Here is a 27,866-nt window from a genome sequence, read left to right on the forward strand (position 1 = left end):
TGAGAAAGTAACAGAGCGCTGGCGCAGGCTGCACACAGAGGCTGCGGACTCTCTTTCTTTGGAGATACTCAAAGCCCACCTGGATGTTTTCCTGTGCGACTGCTGCAGGGTGCTGCTGTAGCGAGGGGTTTGGCTGGGTGATCCCCAGTTGTCCTTCCCAACTACTACGATTCTGTGGTTCTGTGATGTATGTAAAACGGGTACGTAAAGCGATCTGCAGAAACGGGCCAAGAGGACCGCTGCACCGCGCTCGCTCTGTAAGAACCGGCCTGCCCAGGGCGGAGCACGGGGACACGGCAAGGTGCGGCGGGGGGAGGGGAAGGGGGGGGGAAGAGGGGAAGGGCTGGGAGAGGGAGACGTGAGGGAGGGGAGGGGACAGCGGAGGGAGGGAGGGAGGCCGAGGGAATCGATAAAGGCGGGAGGAGTAGAGAGAGAGAGCACGCCGGGCGGCGATGGGGCCGTGGGAGTGAGCGAGTGTGAGACGGGGAGAGAAAGCGGCCCGTGCCGTGATCGTGTCCGTGTCCGTGTCCGTGTCCGTACTGTGCCCGGGGCCGTGCCTCGCCGCGGGGAGGGAGCGACGCGATGATGCCGGGGCGGCGGTTGTGAGCGGCGGCCGCGATGGGCTGCGGGGGCAGCCGGGCCGACGCCATCGAGCCTCGCTACTACGAGAGCTGGACGCGGGAGACCGAGTCCACCTGGCTGACCAACACCGACTCCGAGAGCCCGCCGGAACCCGGCGGCGCCGAGCCCGGCAGCAGAGAGCTGGGCGCGGGGAGAGCCGGTGAGCGGGGCCGGGCGGGGGCTGCCCTGAGCCGGGCTTCTGAGTGCGGGCTGTGGGGCCGGATGTGTCCCCGCTGTGTGGCTGGCCGTGTCCCCGCCGTGGGGTTGGCTGTACGCCCTGTGTGCCCCGTGTGCCTGGTTACACGATGTGCATAGGGCTGTCTGTACGCCTAGGTTCGCAGCGTGTGTAGGGCTGGCTGTGTGCTTTACCCGCTTTCTCTTCTCTGCTCCCACCAAGGCAAGCAGGCAGTGAAGTGTGGGCTGGAGGACGCTGCGGGTTTGCGGCGCTGCGCACCGGAGCATCCCCTCTGGGGGTGCACGCAGGGACCGGACAGCCGTGCTCGGCTGTGTGCGGGAGGAGATTCTCAGTATCTGAGTAGGGCAGAGGGAAAGGAAGAGAACTCTGTCTTTTTGCTGTGAAATGTTTAGATTTTTTTGTAAAACAGCTCATTTAGGAAATAGGTTTAAAATGACGCAGAGGTGGTGATGCACCAGCCTTCTTCCACGTGCCATCAGATCAGGGTGATAAGCAAAATAGAAAACTGATCAAGTGGTGTCCTGCCAATGTGCTTGCTGGCAAATTTGAGTTTCTCGGTTCTTGGAACATTCTCAGTTGTGCACCTGTGGTATTACAGCAGGGACAGAGGTGGGAAAGGGAATGAGGAGCTCTGGTCTGATGTGGGGTTCCTAATGTTTTCAGAATCGTTCGGTGTGCAGCGGTGTCTGGAAATCTCAATCTAGGTGCAGAAATCTGTTGTGTTGGGTGCTATACAAACACAGCATGACAAGGATTGCTGCCCAGGTTGATTGTAATTTGTGTACAGAGCAGTAAATGCCTGTAGGCAGCTTCCAGATGGGAGAGGGTAACTTTACAGACTTCTGTACTGAGCTGCAAGGCACCAGGAAGAGATCATGTGCATGGCCAAAGGCTCCCGTGGGTGGGCAGCACAGGCAGCTGGAGCGGGCAGAGGACCAAATGAAATATGGAGGGGAGGGAGGGGAGTGGGAAGGATATGCTGTGCTCCTGGAGAACAGAGACTTCACAGAAGTCCCATGAGAAACTGAGAATTTGTAGGTGGGTTGGAATACGAAATGCTGTATGGAAAATAAAAAGTTAGATAAGGATTTTGAGGAGGTTTGAGGTGATATTGACTGGGAAACTTGGATGGAGGCAATGGTGTTAATCAGTGAAGTTAATCAGTGAAGGCTGGACGTAGCAAGAGGTACCCCATGCTTATTGTTATTTTAGCCATGTTTAATTTGTGTTGGTGGGTGAAGATTATAAAGAGAAGGCAGATACAGCCTGAGATTTAATATTGAATAGGAGGTGAGAAAGAGGTAGGTCAATAATCATTCTACACAGAAACAATTGAACTTACAGATGAGAATACTGGAGATAAGAGGAGGACAAGAGACAACTCCAAAGTGCAATAGTAAATGATTGGAGATGAGAAATGCTCTACACAAAATCTCTTCTGCAAAAGAGATTAAAAAATATGGAAAGAACATACTGATAGGAACAAAGGAAGGATGGCTTCAGAAGGGAGAGTCGCCCTGACCATAGCTGGGCTGGCTGCAGCCAGCACAGGGAGCCTCAGGATGCATGGTGACCCCAAAGGGTATCTGGAAGGTCCAGGAGTGCTTCAGAAAGGGCTGCTGCAGGGCAGTGGGTGAGTAGGAAAGGAAAGGAGTGAGGAGAGGTGCTCCAGAAACTGCACATTGAGTGAATTTACAGATGAAAGGGAAAGGAAGCAGCAACTGGAGGGGCAAAAGAGGTCAAATATGGGTTTGAGACTTCAGGAGGAAAACATGGCATCATTGTGAGAGCTGGGAACTGCAAAACAGGAAGAGGCACAAGAGAGTAAGGGAGGGGAGAAGAGGACAACAGGGCATTGAGGAGAGAGATATGCTGCTGGCACAGCTGGACACAGGAAACCTCTGTAACTGGATAAGGGGCAAAATACTCAGTGGTGAAAGAAACAGGTATGCAGAATCAATGAGCGTAGTAATGAGGGCTGGGCTAATAACTGCCATGTATTAATGTCAGTAATCTCATCCCACCCCAAAATGTCATTATATTCTTCTCCTCAAAAAACATATTTAGCATGCCTACTTTCATTGGAACTACATGTATTTGTGCAGCCAGATGTTTGAATCTCTACTAAAGCATTTAGAGAGCTGAAGTTTCATTACATTAAAAAGGAAGTCATACTTCAGATTTTTTCAAATTTTCCCTTCACTTTTCCTTTGTTCCCACTTCAATTGATCCTTTCTTAGGATGTTTATTCACTTCCCTACTTGCTTTTTTTTGTATCTTAACATTTTTCTTTCTTTTTGTTTTGGTTGTTGTTTTTTTTTTGAGAAAACATATGGGATGATAGCAATTGTTATAACGTAGCTAAAGTAAGACAGAACTTTTCTTGGGTTCAGGACCATCACTAGCAGCCACAAAGACATGGCAGCAGCTTGCTGCAGCACGGTGCTGAGCCCCTGCCAGGGATGAGCATGGTGAGCTGGTAAGGGTGAGCTGCAGCATAAAAGTAATAAACAACTTCATCAAGCACAGCAGGGGGTGAAATTGAAAGACACCTTTTAAACCATCAAATTTTGTACTGTTCATAGGGCGAATGGCTTCCAGGAGGGAGAGAAAAAATGGAAGCTCAAATGAGGCTGCAAAGGAGCGGCTTCTTGTACAGACACCCGTTGATTGCCAGCTGAGAACTCTTCATGAGATTTGGCTGCTGTGTAGGGTATAGCTGGGGAAATAACAGGCTGCATTTCTGCCTGGCCCCAATTCCTTGGGCCCTGCAGCCCTCTGCACAAACCGCCTTCTCTCACTTGGGCAGCCTGGTGCAGCCAAGTGGAGGTGTCAGCACATGGAATGACTGCACAAGGAAGGGAGAACATGCAGGATCAGACTGGTCCCAAGGGCAGACATCACAGGTCACAAGCAAACCACAGTGAAAGGTTAAACTAAAAAAAAAAAAAAGCACAAAAACTGTGAGGTGTTTCAGCATACGTTTGCATATTCTGCTGTGTTACGCTGAGAGAAGTCAGGTATGTGTATATACATAGGCTGGGAAGTTAAGATGCATTCTACCAACTTCCTACCAGTAGTGAAGAAGTGTTTTATAAAATGATGAAGTAGCAATAATAACAAACAAATTGCACATTTTTTTCTCAAGCAGGCCTTACGCTGTCCCATCCTATTACCGTTTCTTTGTGTTTTTTTTTTCTTTTTCTTTTTTTCCAGCGATTAGTATTCTGCTTTCAATTATTTTTTCTTCATTACTGCTGGGAGTGCCTCAGATTGGATAAAGCAGCGCGTTGCCTCAAGGCAGAAAGAGCTCAGAGCCATGGGTGAGCTCAAGTGCTGCGGTCTCCTTGGGATAGGCTCTGTCCTTGCCCTGTTCCTGCAGCGACAGCACCGTGAGCCCCAGCCTCGGCTGGAGATTGCTGCTGGAACATAAATACAAGTAATTAATTTTTTAATGATGTAGCAGCTATGAAAACGAATGTCACGTATAAGAACTGAAAAGCTGTGTATCGATTGGCTCTGAACTCATTTGTTCAGTGCCTCAACTAATACAACACTCATGTATTTTTTATCACTGCCTTGCTCACGGCACCGGCCAAGGCTTTAAAAGCAAAGACAATTGTTTTTTATTGTCTTTGTGCTATTTCTATAGGAAACTCTTTTCTCCCGAAGCACTTAAAGAAAAGCATTCTCCACAGTTTATCCTTTCATGAAGACATTTGCAAAGCAGCAATGAGACGGGAGTGAAATGGAGTCCTTTACTTAAAAAAAAAGGATATCGTAAAAAAAATCCATTCAAAGAACCATAGAATCACAAGGTTGGAAAGGACCTACAAGATCATCTAGTCCAACCATCCTCCTATCACCATTACTACCCAGTAAGCTACTAAACCATATCTCCTAGCAAAACAGCATCTCATAGCAGAGAAATGCCGTTAGTATCCCGTGATCTGGCTGCTGACCGGCTCTAAAACAGCCGTGCAGTTATGGATAACTCCACTTCTTTTCTGTCAGGTGAAAGGTGCAGCTGGGTACTCAGTGCCTGCTGCAGGGAGCTTGGCAGTGCGGGTCCATCTTTGCAGTTATCCCCTGGCCGAGGCACAGCGCACAGGACGCCGTGCTCTACTGGCAACCTCTCCTATAGAAGTTTTTGAAAATTGCATTTCCTTTCTTTGTAGTAGGAGAGACTGACTGCAGTTGTAGGGAAATTCTGGGGCTGGTTGAATCCTTGTCACCATGACAACACAGCCCGGATCAGTTTTGACCACAGCTGCAATCGTCGCCTGCTTCATCCACCAGGTAAACATGAAGTTAAATCTTAATGTAAATGAATAAGTGGTTGTCAGGTTATAGAGGATAGACTTGCTTTGTGCAGCAGGTTGTTTCTTGCAGTGCAGACTGCAGAGAAGTATTTCATAAAAACAGTCCTATTTAGCTTTAGAGCCAGAGAGTGATCACCTTTGCTAGTGGTAGCGGTGTGTTGGGGTATATCACTATACCTCCGTGCTCCTATGCCTGTTATTGCTGCTTGCTTATGAGCTGGCTGGTTCAGAGTCTGATATGCCTAAGAACAATTACAGTAGCTGTTCTGGCATGTAGTATTTTAAGGAGATAATCTTATTGCAGCTCAGAATTGCACAGAATGAACAGAGCTTCTTCCCAGACTGCAGACACATTCCAGTAACTCCATGTTCTGCTTTAATCCTGATCTCAGATACAGCCATATGGTATCAGTTAAAGTAACCCATTTACTTGTAATTTCTGGATATGGTCTCTTTCAAGCTCAGTTGTAACTGGACACTGAATAGTGGACAGTTAAAGAAACCCTTCAAAGTCATACACACATACATACACAAAAAAAAAAAAACACAGAGAAGAAGGGAAAATATAGCACATGGGGTATTTCTCAGAGAAATAAAGTTTTTGCTTCTAATGTTTATCATTTAGCTTTCATAAGCAGGCTTCTTATGTGTCTGCTCAACTTTGTACACCAGCGCCTTGGAAGAAATGGGCCTGGGAATGCTGATCAATGCTCAGCTAAACGTGAGCCAGCAGTGTGCCCAGGTGGCCAAGAAGGCCAAAGGCATCCTGGCTTGTATCAGAAATAGTGCAGCCAGCAGGAGCAGGGAGGTGATCATCCCCCTGTACTCAGAACTGCTGAGGTCACACTTAGAGCACTGTGTTCACTTTCGGGCCCCTCATGAAAAGAAAGCCATCGAGGTGCTGGAGGGGGTCTCGAGCACAAGTCTTATGGGGAGCAGATGAGGGAACCGGAATTGTTCAGCCTGGAGAAGAGGAGGCTCAGGGGGGATCTTATCACTCTCTACAACTGCCTGAAGGGAGGCTGTGGTGAGGTGGGGGTCGGCCTCTTCTCCAGCATAACTAGCAATAAGACTAGAGGGAATGGCCTCAAGCTGAGACAGGGGAGGTTCAGGTTGGACGTTAGGAAAAATCTCTGAAAGAGTGGTCATGTGCTGGAATGGGCTGCCCAGGGAGGTGGTGGAGTCACTGACCTTGGAGGTCTTCAGGAAATGTTTAGGTGTTGTACTAAGGAACATGGTTTAATGAGGAGATATTGGTGGTAGGTGGACAATTGGACTGGATGATCTTGGAAGTCTTTTCCAACCTTGGTGATTCTCTATGATTCCTCTGTGTTAACATTTGCATGGAGGGACAGTAGTCTTCCCAAACATGGAAATCTCCCCTGTGGAGTGGGTTTGGACAGATGTGAAAAGTGGGTTGGGAGAACCGAAGACTGGTTCTTTACAGCACAGTGAAGCCCACCCACAAGTTTGCAGCTGCCAGCGCCGTTTGTGCCATGCTCTGGAAGCAGCAAACCTCACTGGCAGGGCTAGGGGCACAAGCCCAGTGCCAAAGAGTCCTGAGAAATGGCTGTTTCAGAAAAACTGGTCATTCACAAACACTTCAGTGACTTTAGATAAACTTCTTACAGCACGTCCACTTGAAGTGACAGAAAAGGGAATGGTATCAGTGCACTGCCCAGCTGCATTGCTGCCTCAGGAATAGGAAAATAACAGTAGCCTTTGCCAGTAAAAAAAGACGTCTTTGCATCAGTCAATGACTCAGGGAATTAAAAAGAGCCTTAGATAGCAGTACAGGAAAATAATAGAATTAAAAGGCTAATTTGTGTAGTAAGCGATAGTGGTCAACTGAACTGAAAGTGCTCAATGCTGCCACTCTCCATTCACTACATACATTTGAGTTCCACCCGGCATCAAACTCAGCATTGGCTTGAAGTGATATGTTTTTTAAGAGCAAACACTGAGATACAGATTGCAAGCAGCAAAATATCTCACTGTACTGTCGGAGAACTTAGGGACATTTTCCTTCTCTGCCCCTGGGTCCCCAGACCCCTCCCCAAGTCTTTCCTGAAATGGGGCATCTCCTTATTTTTGAGCATGTAGAAAAATCTTGATTCTGAAACCACACGTACTTAAACTTTTTGCTGGGTTATGGGAGAATTGCTACAGAATAAATGTTTGGGGACTGTGTAGGGAAAATAGTTTGGGTGGGGCTGCTGCTACTGTTCTGCACTACTGCCATTCTGTGTAATTATCTGATGTATGGGTGCTCTTATTTGTTGTGTTCTGTTGGTTCAGTATAAAGATGTCAGTGATATTTATTGCATCCCTGGTGGGGAAAAATAAGCAAACTCTTTCCATCTCTTCTCAAAGTATTTTTGAATGAATTCTTTATTAATAAATATCAACTGCCATATAAAAAGGATAGTGTAGCAAGATAAATTTCATTAAAATTATCAGATATAATTGACAGACAAGAAAAAGCCTCCATTATGAGGCTTCAGCCTGCTTTTTTTGCTAGCTGCATTAAGCATTATTGGTATAGGAAATGACTGGAGGTGGATCATTCAACATCAACCCCAACCGGGTATGATTTTTAAATATACTGTGATGGCTTTTCCTGCAGGACTCTTGTCCTCTGGTTAATACCCCCTCAAACAACAGCCAAGTATTGCTAAATCCCTTCTGCAGCCTCAAGCAGACCTGCCAGGACAGTTTACCCCAGCACAGTCATTTACCCGTGGGTAAAATAAGTTCACTAAAAATACATTGTGCATGGACACTTGGATTTAATGGGAAGGAGAAAGTCTGCTCAGCATCAGTCGAGAGGATTTGCAGCAGAGGTGATTCGGAGCCTCCTCTCTGGATGATTTTTCAAGAGAAAAAATCCTTCTTGTAGCCTTGAAATCTTCGACTAGAAAGATGTTCTTAGTGCTTGCCCACAGGGCTTCATTAGCCACAGAAGAGCTGCCAGAGGGGTGGTGAGGGAAGAGCAGTGTCTGAGCAGCACACCCAGGGCTGGTTCTTCCCCTACAGGTGCTTTCATCAATGAGACCTGCTGCCTGCAGGACTCTCAGAGGGAAACTGTTCTGCAAAGTCCTTTTTGTTGGAAAATCTCTCCTTTTTCTTCCCTCCTTTATAGCCCAATTCAGGACATGTAAAATTTTTTTTTTCTTTTTCTGTTCCGAGGGGATGAATTTGCATTTTCTGGCCATCACAAATGGTGTCTTTTTCAGTGTAGGATTGTATAGTTCAAAACTAACACTGAAAACTGGAATAAGATTCAAGAGATGAGTCCTGCCAGCCTCAAAGCAGCAGGAGAAGGAGTTTCATACAGGAAACTTGTAACAGAGTTCAGTTTACTTTGTTGTCCATGGACTAAGTTTCCTAAATTTCTGCACTGAGTACATAGCACAGTAATCCAGCACTTAAATGACGGAAATCTGGATACCTCTGGGCTAATCTAGAAACGTATTTCTGAATAGAACCAGAACATATCACTCAGGCCACTTTTTTCTCAGGTACTTTTTCAAATTAAAATGAAATCAACTGATTGCAATTAAAAATACCGAGATATAAAGTTCAGCTTTATTTTAAACTGAAATACAGTAATAGGTAAGATTTAACAGTGCTATGATCAAAGCCAGGATTTGATTATACAGCTTTTTGTTTGGCTCCCATAAAGCGGCATTCTTTTCTAGATTATGTGGGCAATATTTCAGAAGATGCATTATGTGATTATGTACCGTGTACCCCTGCATGAAAAATACGGCTTCTTCTTTCATTGTACTGTGACAAAGCATGTGGTCCTCTTGCAATTTTATTATCTGATGAGCACATGCATAATCGGTTCCCCAGATTGCCACACTGCTTTCTCTCTTCTCTTTAGGAGAAATACAGGTTAAAAGTAAAACAACAGGTAAATGGCGAACAACACTTTACTGGTAGCATTAATGGCTTAGGGTGCGAGGCAGGATTTTCCATTGTAAGGTTTTCTTGAATGCATTGAGAGCCTCCAGATAGTTTTTCAGTTGCTGCTGGCTTGACTGAGCCTTAAATTTTAAGCATCTGATGAGAAAGAAGTTCTGTTCAGCCTCTCATTCTTCCTGGAAGATGATGGGTTCAGGCTGGTCTATTAAGGTGAAACTGAAGAGCAAAATAATCAACCAACCCCTCAATTGGTTGACTGATGCTTTTACCAGTTTTCTGCAATGTGTATTGTTTTGTTTCTGTACATTTCAGGTGCATATTATCCTCTCTGTTTCCTCTCACATTGCGGTTGTTATTCTTGTAAACTGCCAGCATTTCCCAGGAGGGCCATCAGGAGGGTTATCAGCTAACACTTGCTGTGCTGGAAGTACGAATTTCTGCCACTCACGTCTGAGTGATTTCTGAGTCACTGACAGGAGAAAAGGCGAAAAAACTTTCATGGAGTTGTTCAGTAGACTGCTAACAGCTGATGGATGACACTAAGTTCCAACACAACCACTGCCCTTATTTTAGGATGAACACAAAATATGAGTGACTGGTTTTTCATATTTTTTCACACATATATTTTCACACATACAGATAGACTGAGCCAAAGGATTTTATGACCATAATCACACCATGAGACAATTAAGTCATCGATATCCATTGGATATCCAGGCTGGAAATATCATCTAGCCATTGGTCTTTTTGGAATTAATTCACATTTGGGATGTTCAGGCTGTATATACAACTTGTATGTTGTTGACATTTTGCCAAAGCTATCGTAAATTATACCTGTAGCTAATCACTCATCATTAAAATACATCTCATGTCTTACCTGAAACCTCCTGCTTTGATTTCCTGCTGCTGAACCTCAGAGAGCAAAACTGAAGTGTCAATTCAGCTCAAATGTCATGTGCTTGTAGTTGCTTTTCATGAAGACTTCTATTTAATCTGTCTAAATATTTTGTTGCTCCTGGGTATGATTAATTGAAATTATACGATCTACTCATCTTAAGCTTCTACACATGATTAGTTAGGCAATGAGAATGGTAATAATAGTGTTTCTGTTCTGGCAACTGTTCTAAAGCATAGTGAGTGATGTTTCATTGCCATATCCCTAAGGACCGTGTGAAGGAGAAGGATAGGCCATGAGAACAACTGCAGCTTGAAGCCACTGGTCAGCCTCCCTTAAAACAGGGTGGGTACAGTCGTGATAAAGATGGCTGGGAGAGGGTCAGCATACTGCTTCTTGTTTTCCATCCAACGTGGTGCTTTCTTATAGTGGGAACTTTTTCTTTTTTGGCTTTTTACAAGGAGAAGTTCAGACAAGAACTGAACCAAAAATAAGCACTTGTGGTAAACAGACTGACTAGACACAGTTTTTACAGCCACAAAGTAAGGCATCATGCGTGGAGTGCATCATTTTTAAGGTGAGTTTTTACAGACGGTACTGAAACATTGCACATATTTCTGCACATGAAGAAGCAGATCTGTGTGCTATGTATCTATTCTTCTAAGGTGAAGTAGTACGAAAAATGCTTTGATGTTTTGCTATTTGTGTGTTGATTTTTTTTTTGCTTTGGAAGCACAAATGATCTGTTTCTAACATGTGCAGCATGAGTATTTTTCTTAATATTTCCTATCTCCAGATTTTCCCAGGCTTAAAAAATACACAGCCATCATTGCCTTCATCTTCTCCCTATACACGAAGGCTCTTCCAAAATATTACCACTTCTTATTCCACAGTGTGGTGAAAATTCAGTTCATCAATCCTGTTCCAGGTATTAAAACCTGTTTCTTCATCCGTTATATTCCATTGCCTTTCTGTCATTTAATTCTTTCTTAACTCCCTGATTACTGCTACTATTCTTTTAAGTTTACATTCCTCATCCTCCCTTCAGGATCAAACCAATTTCCCCTTACTATTTGGGGAAGACTAATGGAGTCTGTTTTCCTTTCCGTATCCCTTGGGTTGATTCTTGAAATGGTCACTACATCTTCAAAACATTCAAATTTCCACGCAAGGTGACAATTCAACAAATCTAAAACCCAGATCGACATTTTGCAGTAAGAGGCATGTTGTTAAAGATGGTTGCAGTGTGGTTTTTTTATCTGGTATAAATACAAATTTTATATTCACCTTTCATTTCATACATGTTGCAGAATTGTCAAGCTTGTTTACAAGGTAGTTGTACCATGATTTTGATGATAATTTAAAACAAAAACATGCTAATACTCAGTTAGCATCTGCCTGTACCTGGGAAATAACACCATTCAGGGAATATCAACTTTTGCAGCTTTGATGCTGCCCTTGTCTGCTAGAATTCTGTATGTTCTATAGCAGAAATCTTAATATTACAGCAGTAAATTTGTCTAGACATTCAGAGCTATTTTTCATATGCTTGTTTATTCATGTGCACATTAAATTCCAGTATTGGAATATTTCAAAATTTTCTTTTAGTTACCAAAGAGGGGCATCTTTCAAAATAGCCATGGCAAGAGAAGTTTTGAAATGTACAGATCTCTAAGAATCCTTTTTGTCTGATGCTCAGAAATGAAATGAGAGGAAAGAGGAAAACAGCAAACTGAGATGGAGTGCTGGATCTCTCCATTTTGTCAGGACCCATTGTGCATATGTTTAAAAGTATTAAACGTATTCACCACAAGATGGTTCCTAGTACAGAATCAATGCTATTGTTTTATAGGAGAGCATAATTCCGTAAGGCTATATGGGGCTATATGGGTCTACTATGTGTTGTCTGCTAAGTAGTGACCTTCTGTGGTTCACCACCCCAGAAGATAATGGCCTTGGGTTGTGTACCACAAATAAGACACACAGGATACAGACCAAGGTGGAAACCCTTGCATTTTGGTGCCTCTCAGTAGTATTGGCAGCCCCATGGCAGGGAGGTTGAAAGTAGATGATATTTGAGGTCCTTTTCAATGCAGGCCATTCTATGATTCTGTGAAGGCTCCTGAATGTGACAAAATCATGGCCAGAAGAGGATCAGAGTCTGATTTGGCTGTCTATTAGCTGTTATCTGAGTCCTCTTGTCCTGCATCAACATAGATGTTCTCATATTCCTCGTACTTACTGCCTACTTTGTTAGCACTGAAGGTAAAGATATCGAACAGAAAATGCGTCTGCCTTTGCTCCTAGGACAAGCCAAGTTCCAGAAGCATCCTGAGGGCAGCAGGCTGTGGGGCACGGACTCCTGGTGCTGGGGCAGGCTGTGAGCTGGGGGCAGTGCGGGGCCCATGGCTGGAAATGCATGTACTTCTGTTTTGTCTTGCTTCACCGTCTGCAATTTGCATCATGGTAGAGTTCAGATAAATCTCTCTGGATTCTCTGAATGCCTGGGCAGTAAATGTACTGCATTTTTATATTTGCTCATTCTGTAAATGCAGATTGTTGTTTCTGACAGCGTGTTCATAGCCCAGCAGGCCCTCCTTCTGCACATTTCCCAGATCCTTCATCCTCGTGCACAAATTCACTGTTATGTCTGAAAGTTTCCAAATTCTTCCTTGTTGGGAAAAAAATCTACTGTGGTGTTTCTGGCCCTCTGGCCTCATCCCTCAGGCTTCTACTTCAAAGGCAATGACTTCACAGCCTCCTCTCCGCTTTAGTAGGATATGTTCCGTACTGTATTTATGCTATAGGAGAACATACAGTCGTGCAGATGCACATTTTTTTCAAGCATGAGTAGATTCAAATCAGGAGAGCAGACATAGAAGACAGGTATTTCAGTGTTCTGTAGAGTTATTATCCATCTGTGTGTCATTAAAAGCAAGGAACTCAGTGATGATACCAAATACGTATTTTCTCTGGAAGCAGCTGCATGTTGTGGTAGCAGTGTTCAGTCTTCTTTACTGCATGTTTTCTGAGTCTTCACAGTGCAGTGTGCCTGGGTATCACATTATGCAAGCATTTTGCAAACCGGTATCTTATGCATTATTCAGGAGATAACAGCCGTGATAAACAAACCAAAAAAAAGGAGCTGCTGAACCAGAAAGTGCAACCTTACTGGTTTGTCTGAGTCAGTTGCAAAGATATAAATGTGACAATTGAACAATCCCATACTTTTCGTTCACGTCTGTGCCACAGGACAGCAGAGGGTGCACAGTGCTGGGTTAGACCTGCAGCGCACTGCGGTCAGATTTGTGTCCAGCTGTTGCCACTACCTGATGCTCTGACCCCAGGGAGGAGAACAATGTGAGAAACACATGGGAAATCATTTCTTCACAAAGTTCTGAGCCTTATGGCTAAGATTAACTTAGCTGCGTTCTACAAGGCTTCAAACCCCTTCCAAATTTCTTGGCAACATTAGCAGTGTCCTACCCCTCTCTAATCCATGACTTAAAAGTCTGAAATACTAAGGAGCTTGATGATAGTAGCAATGGTTATTTAGCAAAGAGAGATTTAGAGCTGGGATAAAACTAAGGTAACAGAATCATCGAAGCGGTCAGACTCTCCCTTCTAAAAACTAACTGTGATCTTTGCTTGTACATGTTGATTTTTTCATTACTTACAGTGAAGAAAGTAGGCAGTTATCCCATAAAGACTGGAAAAAACTCGGTTTCCTACTATGACTCTGAATACTCTGAGCTTTGATAAACTATTAAGTATGAGCAGCAGTGGTTCTTGGAGGGCTAATTTTATTTATTTGGTATAAAGCATGTATATATTGCTTATATGAGCTGTCTGAAAAGACCACTGAATTTTTGCATTAATAGTGAAAGAAGTATGGTGTTCTACTTTCTCCTACTCTATGAGTTTATATCACCTTTAATAGGCCTTCTGTTCTTCATGTAGGATATATATTTCAGACAAATTTTCCTATATCACCAGTCTTTGCACTTGTATTGAGACACCTCTCATTTCAGGTATCTCTTTGTTCACTCCCATATTGATACAGTTGTGAAACTGCTCTCAAATACCCTTCTTTTAAGCTGTGGAACACTTGGAACATGCACAGATATCATAGAGACCAATTTTAATTGTTATGTGACACATTAAATAACTGAAGTTGATTTTTGACTCCATCTAAATTTTTCTAACCTGTCATATCTGTGAAAGTTCAAACAGGATTTTATGCCAATATTCTAATTGGAAAATAAAAATAAAAAAGCAGAAACATGTGCAATTTTTTTCCCAAAATTATTCAAATTCTGAATTCATAAATAACAAAAACAGATATTATTTGAAGATAATTTGGTCTAAAACACCAGACTTGTGAAAGCAGTCTACCATGTCCCTTCTCCAGACTTCAGGACTCCAGCAACTTCAGGAGTTTTTGGGATGTTTTCTCCTGTTACATGCCAAGTGTTTGTGGTGAATCCATGATGAGTGGATGAAGTAAATATCTGTCCCCTGATTCTGGGATGGTTTGAAGCAACACGAACACACCTCTGAAGGACTAAGGTAGCCCAGCAAGGCAGCACTATGAGAAGAAGGAGTGTAGCTGAGCAAGTGGGCTCAGCTGTTTGTCACCATCCCAATTCCAGCTGTTCTCTGTTTTCTTCATTACCTTCTAAGCTGTGCCAAGGCTACCACCTGCGTCACTGGATGATGAAGCCTGGGGATTGAGTTCAGTTAAAAATAAGCTCTTTTTTTCCCTTGATGCTACTGAAAGAGGTGTTTGATGAACTACAGTCTAAAAGATTTCACCAGAATTGCTAGGAAATACAAGCATTAACTTGCCTGTGCAGCCTAGAAAGCCAGTCGAAACTGTCCTGTTGCTGGAAGAAAACAAATCCTTCTAAGTGCAGTTCTCACTGCGAAGTGAGATTTGGATTTCTGGGGCTGCTTGGTGTGTGCTCTCCCTGCAGCCATCAAGGGGACCAAACACTGTTCAATCATTCCTGAGGAGAAGGTGGAGGTTTGATAACCACTCACAAACTCTGATTTTGGGAGCAGAGACAGAAGAATATTCTAGGCTTGCCAGTTCATGTGAAGTTAAAAAATATGGAGTTGTCAGAGCATTGTGATGGGATCTACTGTTTTCCCTGGGCTCAGGAGGCCCACAGAGTTCTGGCAGGGGTTGTCCTGACAGACTGCAGGAGAGAAGTAACACTACTTCTCAGCCTATTCAGTTATGTTTCTATTAAAGCTCTACAGTGAAAGTCTGCGGAGGATATATACTGAACCCATACTGTGGGGCTGATAGCAGTAACTAGACAGTTAACTTGCTTTAAACGACACTGAGGCAGGACTGAGTATTACCAGCCTGCTAGGTTGCAAATTCCAGACTGTGCAGGAGAAGAAACTCAGCTCTTCCCTTTCTGTGTACTGTGACTAACCCCAAATAGCAATGCAAAATAGTTTCTATTTAAAAAGCAACAATCTGCTCCTATCTTTTCTTTAACATCATCTCTGGCTTGCAGTCTGCAGTTTCTTAACTTCAGAACAGCAAACATCTTTCAGAATAAAATAAGAAAGCTTGCTGCACAAGTGAAATCATCTAATATTGGTGACCATGAGGTCACCTTTATAAATATACAGTGAGTGACAGTGGAAGACTCAGATGCTGATACCTCATTTACTTCTGATGTCTCAACTTTGCAAAAGATGAGAATTGGGCTGCAGACTAGCGGAGGACACAAAATGAACCATGTACACCACTTGCAGGGTTGAGATCTTCCATCAGCCTCCAAAAATGTACTGATGTAAGAAAAGTTGTTCTATAGACACCAGAAGGCTGTGCCTAATAACAAAGCTACTATTCAGTGAACAACTGTTTCACAGTACAACTTAGTTAGAGGCCAGGTAGCCAAAAAGACACATGGTGGGAAGTAATTTAGTAAGGTAATTCCATAGAATGAAAATCTCAAAATTCATATGTGCTTAAAATGTCCAAAATTCAACTAATGAAATTAGTAGGGAATGCCCAGAGCATTTTGCCTATTCATAGCTGTGCTTGAGCTTGTTCACAGAGCTCCACTGGAAAGTGACTAACCAAACGGTTCCATGGTTTAGAGCTCGTACTCAGGCTTAGCTACTGGCCTCTCCATCTCTCTTCCTGAAAACTGATTTTCTGTGTTGTATCAGTCTCTACTGCTTCATGACACTCTTCTCTCTCATTGTGCACTGTGGAATGACAGGAAGAAGACATAGGACCTAAAGTCCAAGGACTTTCTGGAGATGCAGAAGACATGGCTTACTGGTGTCTCTGAGAAGTGACCTGTAGATATGTAAGAACAGTATTAGTTTTTATACCTAGCAGCAGAATACAGCTTCAAAATGCAAGGATTTTTTTAACTTCATAAATAGCTATAAATAACTATGCTATTTTCAAGTTTCAAATCAGTTTTTTTTTTCTATCGAAAAAGTAGACAATTTAGCATTATTCTCAGTAACCACCACAAGTTAAGCTGTCCTAGGAAAACTCTAACACCATCTTCTGACTACTTAGGGAAGTGCAATAGCTAGTTTTGATTTAGGCATCATAAATCTTAGACAACTTTACATATTTTCAAAACCACGACTTTGGATATTTGGGTGAAGCTTCATTGATTTCAGTCATTGCCTTTGAAAGCAATGTTACTTTCTGTTGATAAAGCAGCTTTTCTGACAGATCTCTGGAAAATAATTCAGGCTTTGCTTCACTTTCAATACTCTTAATACTGTGCTTGGATTCCCACCTGATTCATGGCAGAATGCACATGATGATGATGCAATGCACACTTCAAGTAGCAATGAATTGTTCTTGGTTTTCCTCACATGTATTTTTCCCTTAGAACCTGTTACTCCTCGCTTCTTCTTCAGTTTTGATATCTGCACTGCCAGTTAGTAAGTCTATATGTCAGTTTTTCTTATTTGTTAATTTTATTCCGATAAGGCTCTTCATAAATAAGCTTTGTTGGAAATAAAATAAAGAGCTACAATCATACATCTCACTTGCAATTTGCGTTTGGATTTCAGACGTGGTGTTGTAACCAGACACAGTGCTCTACGCTCCCCTAAATGACAACTGATTTTTGTTAATGCAATAAGATGAGAAAATCTTTTAGGCTGGTCAGTATCATACTGTACAATGCCTGTCTTCTCCACTCAGCTAGAGCAGAATGTAAATTAATCATTTATTTGATTACTGATACTGAAAAGAGTATGAAATGTATTTTCCCTGAGTTTTTTTCTTCCAATTCTGGCTAAAAAAAATGGAGGCCAGAAACAGAGTAAGCTTCCCATCCATATTGGTTGTGTCTAAGCCCTACATTTACTGTGAGTGGAACAGCTTTAAGGGGAGCTCTCTCTAATGCTTGCCTCTGGGTCCTGAGACAAACCCTCAGTCACGCAGACTGCTGTGTGTGGGAAGTCCCAATGTTTGAAGCAGATGGGGAGCTGCAGCCAATGTGCTACACTCATTAACCCATTTTCCATCTTTCCTGAGCCAATGTACCATGGTGAAATATAGGAGAAAGGGCAAGGAATCCAAAACAAAGCTACAAAAAGAGGTAGGATGCTCTCACCACAGTACCATGAAGTGCCTTCTCTGGCTTGTACTGTCACAAAGCGGGGTGAAATAGGAGAAAGCCAGAGTTACCAATCACTACTCGGAACTAATTGACAATTTTCCATATCCTCACTAGGTATTCTGGAGGATGGCAAATCAATTCAGACAGGAGGAACCACAACACCAGCCACCACGGGGATTCTGAGCACTGAGAAGAGGACCATCAGTGGGGCCCAGTGCGTGAACACTGCTGGAGCTGGGCCACCACGGCAGAGCAGCTTCCGAGCAGCAGAGGTGAGGGTGCAGCTGTGTGCCTGGTGCTGGGCTCTGGCCTCAGCTGAGTCAGTGTCACTTTTGTGATAATCCTCCTGGTTACAGTTAAAATGGGATAAGGTACAATGACTGCATCACACCAGAGCATGATTAGGCCCAGCATCTCTGGTGATGTCTCATGCCTGAATGGCCACAGAATTGATGATTTATTTAGCAGTTGTTATGGCAAAAAAAAGAGAAAAAACATACTGTTTTTCAGCTCAGTTTCTCTGCGTCATGTCTTGTGCAAACTGTTTGGACTAATAATCTGAAAGGGAATGTGCTTTTCCTTCATTACTGCTTTGCTGAAATTGTTTGTGCTGCATGGTTCATTTGTGGCTGGATGCAAAGTCTGAAGAAGGCGATGGCAGTCCTTTCAGCAATGTCCCCAGGTTTTGGATCAGATCTTGCCTCTTTCTCCCTTCACTTATTGTAAGCTTTGTAGAAGGATCATCCAGTGTAATGACCATGTAAGAAAAAGCAAGGCTTTGAGGTCCAAGCAAATGGAAAACGCAATCTATGTTCAACTCTATCTTGGATTTTTTAACAAACACTGGATTGGTTCCTTTGTGCTTATTCTAAACCTTCACTGTGTTACCTGCTGCGCTTCTGTAGAACAGAAGCATTTCCCAGTGACACGAATCCTGCTGCTTGCCACAGCTCCATAAATAGAGCTACATGTCATACATCAGCACGACACCTAGAACCACAGCTTTGCTGTGAAGAAAAAACATAAATGCCTGTCATAAACATTAGCCTACAGATAAAAATCAATTGGTCGGTCTGAAAGTGGCTGAACACAGCTGACATCTTTATTAATCCATTTTGAAAGAGACTTGGCCGCACTTGAGAATTATAGTGTATATCTGACATTGTTGGGGAAGATGTTTTTTCTAATTTTGCAAGCAACTGAAAAATTTAGACTTACTAGGAAATATGGGCAAACTTCCACAACATATTAACAGCATGAATGTTAACTATAATTGGACTTCTCAGCAAAGTGTAGGCTCCTGACCCCAAACTTCATGGCTCTGAATGCATCCTCCCACCTTTTTCTAGTTAAGATACACTCAGTAAGGTATTGGTATTATTGAACCCTAGCATCAGATAGTGCTTGTAGCACTTTTAGTAAGGCTTTAACATTATTCTATACGTGTAAATATATGTATCAAAGAAAGGAAGATAATTTGTCTAAATTTCTTACAGCCAAAAAGGAAATGCAAGTTCCTACAGTGAGCAAGGCATATTACCTGCATCAGGCTCCAGCTCTGAATTGCCATTCTGAATCTCAATTTCTTGACTGTAGAGAAGTATAAGATAATAGGTTTCCAATTCAGATTCCCAAAGTTTAGATGCCTAGTGGATAGAAGGTGAATATTTCCACCCCTTCAACTCAAAATGTGCCCATTTCATTCATCTGAGTAGTCACACTGACAGCACTTTTCCTATTATTCCTAAATGCTGTAGAAAGCAATGTGCTGCTCGCAGGAGACTTGGGTTCTCCCACTGGCTTGTGGGGTAAATTGTTTTTCCTCTGTCCCATTTTCTTAGGTGTCAAGCTCTACAGCCTCCACTTCTTTATCTATACCATTGTTCACATGACAAGGTCCATTTATGGTGATGAAAGATAGGGAATATGATGTGGGCTGTGTCTGGGAGAGCTTAGTATTCTCTCATGAGGGTAATGGCAGGACATGGTTCTCAGCACCCAGCTCTGAACGGAATCAACCATCCTGGGATTCTGATACCATACTGTAAAGACGACTTGGAAGTAAGAGATTCTGCTGATGAAAGCAGTCCTAGTAACAGTGAAGGTCCATCAACCTCAAAAACAAAGGTGGAGTCCAGGTTATGTCACTATCTGACAATAATCTGCTTGATTTTTGTGGTATATGTAGCATTTGGAGAATCATTGTGTGAGTATGAGCACTGGGAGAGCAGACAGGAAAGGAGCAGGTGTATTCAGCTTGCATACATTAGAAGTAATATGTGCTGGCCTATGAGATTCCCAGGTTTTATTCTCAGATAAATACATACTTTCCATTTGTGTCAGTGGAAGTTTACCTCTAACATTATTATTATTACCTCTAACATTATTACCAAGAAAATTACACTCCATTTACTTGCCATTATCTACATTTGCAAATTGTGTCATGAAACACTGGAAGAGCAATTATCAAAAACACCTATCTCCATTCTCTGTTTATATTTATCTAGTTATGAGTGTCCTTTGCTAGACCTATCTGATTTACTGCACGTTGTTTATGGAAACAAGCAGACAAACTAAGACATGAAGAAGGGTTAGTTTAAGTGAGAGCTGCACTTGCATGCCCCAGGCAGATGGACTTTTCTGAATATTTGGAAATAAGCTGATAAAGTTTGGAAGGTATATAGAGGTCTTCTATGCAAGTATATATGTCTTAAATACAAGCAGAAATAAGTGTTATTTTGAAACCATGTTTTGATTTATGAACTCTAAGAGACACTAGAGAAAATTCTGTTTTAGGCTAATTACACTTGTTTCCAAGTGACATTCAAAGGAAGCCCTAATTTTCACTTCTGAACTGAAAACAGATTTGCTCCACTTTCAGAATACATGCATATGGAAATGCTAATAATAGCCAAAAGGGTTGATCCAAAGCCTACTGATATCCACAGCTGTTAAAGCAGTTAAAAGTTTACATCTCTGTTGCATAAGAAAGTTGCTCCATGTCACTGCATTGTGAAGAGAATGCTGAGGTCTTTCATTAATTAGAGCCATCTCCATAAATTAGAAGGCAGTTGTCAATGGCTCTGTCCAGTCACTGCATTACTACTGACTGTACTGTTTAAAACTTTCACAGAGTAAACGGGACACACAGAAAATGTCGACGAAAGAAGTCACCATTAATGTCTCAAAAACCATCAGACCCAGTGACAGAAGGATGACAAAGAATTGTGTCAATTAACAAAGGAACACGAGAGAGAGGATGGACCTAAGAATCTTTTGCTGCACTTTACATGTGGTCAGTCACTGATGATTTGAAGATCTCCAGATGTACCGTGTTGGATACAGCAGGCAGCTGCTGCTGAGTGCCTTCAGAATCATGTTTTGTAGAAGACAGCTGCAGACACTGCAGGGTGTTCAGATGGCATTTGTCTGCAGTGGTGGCACCATGCAGACAAACATGGACATTTGTGCCATTTGTTCTTTACTGAGTGCTATGTGGGCTACTCATGTGTTCTGTTCTGCACTGCTAGAAGGATGAGACTGGAGGATAATGGGTATTGCTCATTCCAGTTTAAAACACCAAATGAAGAAAATGAACCAGCATTTTTAGACATGATGTGTTGAGTGTGCACTTTCAAATCTACAGAATCCACAGTCGATTTGAATGTTTAAAGAGCTCACTTTCACCAAACTCAGACCCAGATATCTTGGAGACAACAAGATAGGTGGCTTCCATTAAATATATTTTAAATTATATATATCACTTATATATAGTGAGTCACATAATGCCCTTTTTATATATTAATATTATTTAATTTTAATTTATTTTATATATGGACAGATTTTAGGTCCTAAAAATGGTAAGTTTCATACTGACCTCTCTTGAAGTTCCTATTTGTATCTGGCAGATAAAGTTCTACCTGTCTTGGATTTTTAGACACATCCCTTTACTTATGTGGAGATGCAGATGGATGCACAAGACACTGGAAAATAGTGATCACCAACTTTACTTGAAAATACCCTTAACATCTAAAATAATTCCATCAGTAACAGCTCAGAAATATTAGCCCTATTTGATCAGTAGTAACAGATCTGGTGTGAAGAATGTATTTAATTGCATGTATGCATCCCGAATCACATGACTCCATGTTTATCATAAATATACAGCTAAAAGGAATATAAATTTTCAGTGTGGTGAAGACCAGGAATTAATTCAACCTATTTCTCAATATAGAAATAATACTATATATTCTCTGTAAGTTTGTTCTTTTATGAAGATAGAATAGGTAAATTTATTTGACTCCTCCATCAAACATATATGGATATCCTTAGAGGGCCACTTGAAGCAGGTATTTACAAATTGTTCATAACAAATAGATGAAAGTGGAAAGAAAATCCATGTACAAACTGCAGTAAGTCCCGTTTGCACTTGGAAAAATTATTATAAATAGAATTGTGGAACCGAATCCTAATTTATTCCACATTTGGACCACTTGCTGCTATGTTTATGATTACTTAATAGTTTCTTGGAAAACAAGTCTATGCAATAGGCAATTGTTTACTGACTATTCTGACACAAAGGCAAGGCAAAATCCAGAGCCAGTAAGAGATTTTTGCATATAATAGAAGACGTATTTGTTTTTAGTTGTCCTAAAAATGAAAAAAAAAAAACACCTGTGCTGAGCCTTCCCCAGTTCATTGTGCTATCTGGAAAGTGAACTTTTGCTAGGTTTTTACCTGAGAGAATGAAAAAGTACTGAAAACAGTGTTATACAAGTAAACCAAGTGCTGTCTGCATATATCTCCAGCCTGTGGCTCTCTGCCAACGTGCTTACAACATTACAGGACAGGAAGGGACTTGACTCACTCTAACAATAAGCAATGGCTGAAGCAGCTCAGTGACATTCATGTAGAAGCGGATAGCCATTGTTTGAGGCCATGTGCTAATCTGATTGAAAGCACACACTTAGGAGTCTGCATGATTTGTACAGAGGAGACTGTGAACCAACCCAGATCTGTGCCAAACTTGTAAACCACTCCTGCTCCAAAGAATTTATGGGCAAAGGGAGTACAGCATAAACCCATATGATACGGGAGAGCTACAGAAAGGAATGAATGATGTGTAACGGGTACAATGGATCTGTAAAAAAGGCAAAAGGAAGTTGCATTACATAGCATTATTGTGTTCCATAGAGAGGTGCCTAACAGTATTAGGGTAAGCAGCTGCAATGACAAAGGAGCCCTGGCAGTGAGTTATTTTCTGGCTGAGAAATCAATCCAGTTGATGTGCTGGCCAAAGGTGTATGTCGTGTTGGGTCACACTACAGAGGAAAGGCAGCTATGCTGCATAGCACATAGGTATGAGGCAGAGCCCTGCCTGCATCTGAACAGTCAGCAGAGAGCGTGTTTTCTGAGTCTCTTTCAGAGTGTGAGATGTGAAGGTGGTTATCAGGAGGTGTTTATTGGACTGCTGCCTTATCCATTGTTACATTGCTTACGTTGACTGTGTTCTCCATCTGTGTGTCAGCTGTAGAGCTGGGAAGGCCAATTGCTCTTCGTTGCACTTTTACCTGCTCATGGTAAATTTCTTCAGCTAGTTCAATGTTCCATAAACATGTTTATATCCTGAAATTCGAAGATTGGATCCAACCTTCATGATACAAATCATGTCTAGTTACAAACAACCTCATAAACTCTTCTCTTGTAACACATTACTCTTCTGATTCATTCTGAATAGAAACTACCTTGTTGTCTACTTTATCATTCTTTACTGGATGTGACAGGGAATGTGACCACTGAGGATAATGACAAGGCTGAATTTCTCAATGCCTCTTTACATTTGTCTTTAAAAATCAGACCAGTTATCCTCTGGATACTCTTCCCCTTGACCTGGAAGTCTCAGATAGGGAGTAGAATAAATCCCCCACGATGAAGGAGGAAATAGTTGGAGACCTACTATTGTACGTGGACTGCCACAAGTCCATTGGGCCAGATAGGATCTACCCCAGGGTGCTGAGGGAGCTAGCAGAGGTGATTGCCAAGCCACTTTCCACCATCTATCAGTGTTCCTGGTCAATCAGAAGATGCCAGAGGATTGGAGGCTTGCTAATATGACTCCCATCTACAAGAAGTGTTGTTAAGAGGATCCAGGGAACTACAGGTCTGTCAATCCGTGAGCCTGACCTTGGTGCCAGGAAAGGTCATGGAGTAGATCATCTTGAGGGAGATCACATGGCACATGTGAGGCAACTTGGAGATCAGGCTTAGCTGGCATGGATTCCTGAAAGGCAGGTCCTGCTTGACCATCCTGATCTCCTTCTATGATCTAGTGACCAGCCTGGTGGATGAGGGAAAGGCTCTTGATGTAGTCTACCTAGACTTCAGCAAAGCCTTTGACACTGTCTCCCACAGTATTCTCCTGCAGAAGCTGGCAGACTATGGCTTGGACAAGTACACTCTTTGCTGGGTAAAGAACTGGCTGGAGGGTCAAGCCCAGAAAGTGGTGGTGAATGGAGTTAAATCCAGCTAGTGAGCAGCCATTAGTGCTGTTCCCCAGCAGTCTGTACTGAGACCTGTCCTGTTTAATATCTTTATTGATGACCTGGATGAGAACATTGAGTGCACCCTCAGTAAGTCTGCAGATGACACCAAGTTGGCAGGAAGTGTTGATCTGCCTGATGGTAGGAAAGTCCTACAGAGGAATCTGGGTGGGCTGGATAGCTTAGATGAGACCAATAGGATGAAGTTCAACAAGATCAAGTGCTGGCTCCTACACTTTGGCCACAACAACCTCAGGTAATTCTACAGGCTTGGGGCAGAGTGTCTGGAAGACTGTGTAAAGAAATGGACCTGGGGGTGTTTGTCAGCATGAGCCAGCAATGTGCCCAGGTGGCCAAGAAGGCCAATAGCACTGTGGCTTGCGTAAGAAATAGTGTTGCCAGAAGGAGCAAGGAAGTGATAATCCCTCTGGACTCAGCAGTGATGAGGCCACACCTCAAGTACTGTGTTCAGCTTTGGGCCCTTCCTACAAGAATAACGTCAAAGTCCTGGAATCCTGGAACTTTGATGTGTCCTTAGACGGGCAACAAAGCTGGTGAGGGGTCTGGAGCACAAGTCCTATGGGGAGCAGATGAGTGAACTCAGATTATTTAGTCTAGAGAAGAGGAGGCTAAGGGGAGATCTTAACACTCTCTACAACTGCCTGAAGGGAGGTTATGGTGAGCTGGGGGTCGGCCTCTTCTCCTATGTGACTAGCAATAGGACTAGAGGGAATGGCCTCAAGTTGAGGCAGGGGAGATTAGGAAAAACTTCTCCAAAAGAGTGGTTAGGTACTGGAATGGGCCACCCAGGAAGGTGGTGGAGTCACTGTCCCTGGAAGTGTTCAAGAAATGTTTAGATGCTGTGCTGAGCAGTTTAGTGGGAAATATTGGTGTGATAGGTGGAAGGTTGGACTGTATGATCTTGGAGTTCTTTTCCAAACTTGGTGATTTTATGATTCTATTATTATGTCTAAGATAGCTTGTTGGCTCTTGATATTTAAGTTCCCAATGACCTTAATAGAAGTAAGAGTGCATTGAGGAGACCGGAATCCTGCCTCTGTACATAGATAGAGTTATATTTATGTTTTTCTTGCTTTGCTTCTTCTAAAAACAACCACCAGTAGCCATGACCAATTTGCTTATGAAATAATAGACCACCCTGTGTAATTAAGAGTGATAAAATCTAGCCTATAGAACTCAAGACAATTTAAAGTCCTAAAAATAAATGTGCTGGTTTTAGTGGAAGGAATAAGCTCAAAGAGTCACCTGGGCATCTTCAATTCCAGTGACCTTCCTAGGACTGAAGAGTCTTATTTGCAGGATTTGTTCTTCACATTGTATCTTAAAAATAAAAAAGGCTCAAATACAGGAAGTAAAACAACCATGTTAAGAGGTATATACTCCTAGATAAGAACCTGCTGACATCTCTTTCTTCCTGTATGTCAGAATTTTTGAAATGTAATTTTTCCACAAAAGACATTATGCCACTTAATTTGTTCCACATTCCTTGTCCGCACAGGAGGATTTCTAAAGCTGTACTGAAACAAAACTCTGCTGACACAACCTACTATAGTCAGGTTTTAAATAGAAACAACATTATTTTGACAGATTTCCACAGTACCAATACAAAATATGTATACGATTTTCTTCTGATATGTACATACATGTAAAATACATTTTCTTCCTATATGTGAGAAATTTAATCACTGAAAAGAAAGTAGGTGTTGGGTAAAGAGAGAGAATTTACAGTTACCGGCAGGCAGAATTTGTTGTAGTTTGGTCTTTTACTACTCCTTGCTGTCCCTCATATTTCCTCCTTTCATTTCATGATTTCACCATTACTGTGTGACATTGACTGGAATATACACAATTTTACTGTGCAACATTAAGAAGTACGTCCTATTACTGAAAAGGAGGAAAGTACAATTAATGTCTAAGCAATATATAAGTACTAGGTTGTGTACATTTTTGTTATCTAAATGACAAAGATCACATAAAACGAAGAGCCAATTTTTCTAATCTTCCCAGTATGTTCTTATACATATATATCCATTCGTGTGTGTCTCTGTTTGTTTACATTGTTACCTCTTTAAGGTGTACTTCTGTCCTGCAGTTCATGCATGGCATTTCTGTGGGCTTTTGAATTGTGTATTTAGTTCTGTTACCCAAGTGTAAAAGGCTTTAATATTTGAATTGAAATCTGTTTCACCTGACTTATTAGAAGAGTTAGCTTTGTAATTTGTGCACAGAAATGACATTGGAAAAAGCAGGTTCAGTTTTATTTGAAAAAAATAACTTATCCAAGTAGGAATTCAAACCAGACTAGAAGGAGCACTTTTATACTCTCATTTTAGCTGCAAATTATTGAAGATTCATCTTGAACTTGAAAACAGAAATAAAGAAAAATTTTTAAATGTCTGTTCATTTTTCTCTGTATTTTCCATTCCTGTGCTTTTAGTTGATTTATCTTTAAGATTGATTATAATGAGTGGTTTGCATTGCTTCTCTTTATGGAATATTTTTGTATCTGATGTTCTCAGGCTCTGGCTCATGGACTGTGTGGTCACATTAAAAAAAAAGTCTAAAATACCCATCTTTCACATAAGAAATAGCTATATTTGTCACAGACGGTTTACGAGGTCAGAACTGAGTGGAATTGTAGCTCTGTAATTATAAATGGGAGAGTTTATGGTTGGTGTAATGGCAAAAGTGGGAGACACTGGGAATCTGAGACCTTCTCAGTAGATGTTGTATTAGAGTTCTGAGTTGCTCCATGAATAGGAAATGCTGTGCACACTGAGGTAATCCTTCCACTTTATGCATTCTCAGCAAGGCTTCTGCTAAAGCATTCAGCTGTGTTCCAGGCCCCTCACTTTAAGAAAGCCCAGAAGAGCCAGAGCAGTTAGCTGTCTAAAAGACAGTCTATGGGCAAATATTGAAGTTTGCTGGCTTAGTGCAGAAATGGCACACTGATGAGAAACATTTCTATCTCCTTTCTTTACCATGACTTGCAAGAAGAACAGGAGTTATGGGGAAGCTGGAATGATTATTGTTAGGAAAAAAAAAAAACTTCAGTGATAAGTTTTTGACAGCTTATGTAGGCAAGTTTGGTAAGATGACAGCAGTTAAGTATCCTTATGTCCCTATTGTGTAGGGACAACTGATTCTTCATTTCATGTCATTCACCTTCTATCATAACACCAGCTCTACCACATTTTCCAGAACCCTGAAGTTACCTTTTTTCATTCTCTAGGTAGATCTAGATAACTTGTGAATAAAAAAGACGTTTGACATACAGCATTAATCTTGTGCTATTCTGGGATGATTCAATTATAATGACTGTGAGAAAAACATGCTCATGTAATTAAAGCCCCACTTCTCCTTAGGTGGTAATAAAACCTATTTCTCCTTCTTCCTCTCCTGTCATTTTTACCAGCCACGCTCTGAAGATTCGTTAAGACTGCTGTATAAGAAGAAGGAATGAGTGTCTCTGTTCCACAGGGAACATGACAAATAACAATAAAATAAAATATAGAATAAAAAAGAAAATGTTTATTCAAACATTGCAAAAATGGCAGTCACTTCTGAATCATGGGAAACTGTTCAGTGCTCAGCTAAGACCCAGAGTAATGGCTACAGGACATAATATACTCAGAAAAGCTTTATGAGAAATGCTGTTCAAAAACTTAGTAGGACAGTGCATAGTCATGTCTCAGTTCATGCTTCAGGATGTAGCTATAT

At 41.9% G+C, this 27,866-nt stretch overlaps 1 protein-coding gene across 1 annotated transcript; it reads left to right on the forward strand.

The window, feature by feature from the left end:
• The first annotated feature begins 392 nt into the window (after positions 1-392).
• On the forward strand, positions 393-26,714 carry BAALC (BAALC binder of MAP3K1 and KLF4). The gene is made up of 3 exons (XM_085221531.1): positions 393-781; positions 17,701-17,858; positions 20,720-26,714. The coding sequence occupies exons 1-3, from the start codon at positions 619-621 to the stop codon at positions 20,822-20,824; spliced, it is 426 nt and encodes a 141-aa protein (XP_085077657.1). The 5' UTR covers positions 393-618; the 3' UTR covers positions 20,825-26,714.
• Positions 26,715-27,866: the final 1,152 nt, after the last annotated feature.

Source organism: Meleagris gallopavo, chromosome 3, assembly GCF_905368555.1.
Source record: "Meleagris gallopavo chromosome 3, MGAL_WU_HG_1.1, whole genome shotgun sequence".
NCBI classification, from domain to species: Eukaryota; Metazoa; Chordata; class Aves; order Galliformes; family Phasianidae; genus Meleagris; species Meleagris gallopavo.

Bases quoted from the DNA above. Each gene is read 5' to 3' on its own strand.
- BAALC (XM_085221531.1), top strand. From the start codon at position 619: ATGGGCTGCGGGGGCAGCCGGGCCGACGCCATCGAGCCTCGCTACTAC. The intron at 782-17,700 runs GTGAGCGGGGCC...TATCCTCACTAG, and splicing joins GCTGGGCGCGGGGAGAGCCG to GTATTCTGGAGGATGGCAAA. The intron at 17,859-20,719 runs GTGAGGGTGCAG...AAACTTTCACAG, and splicing joins GCAGCTTCCGAGCAGCAGAG to AGTAAACGGGACACACAGAA.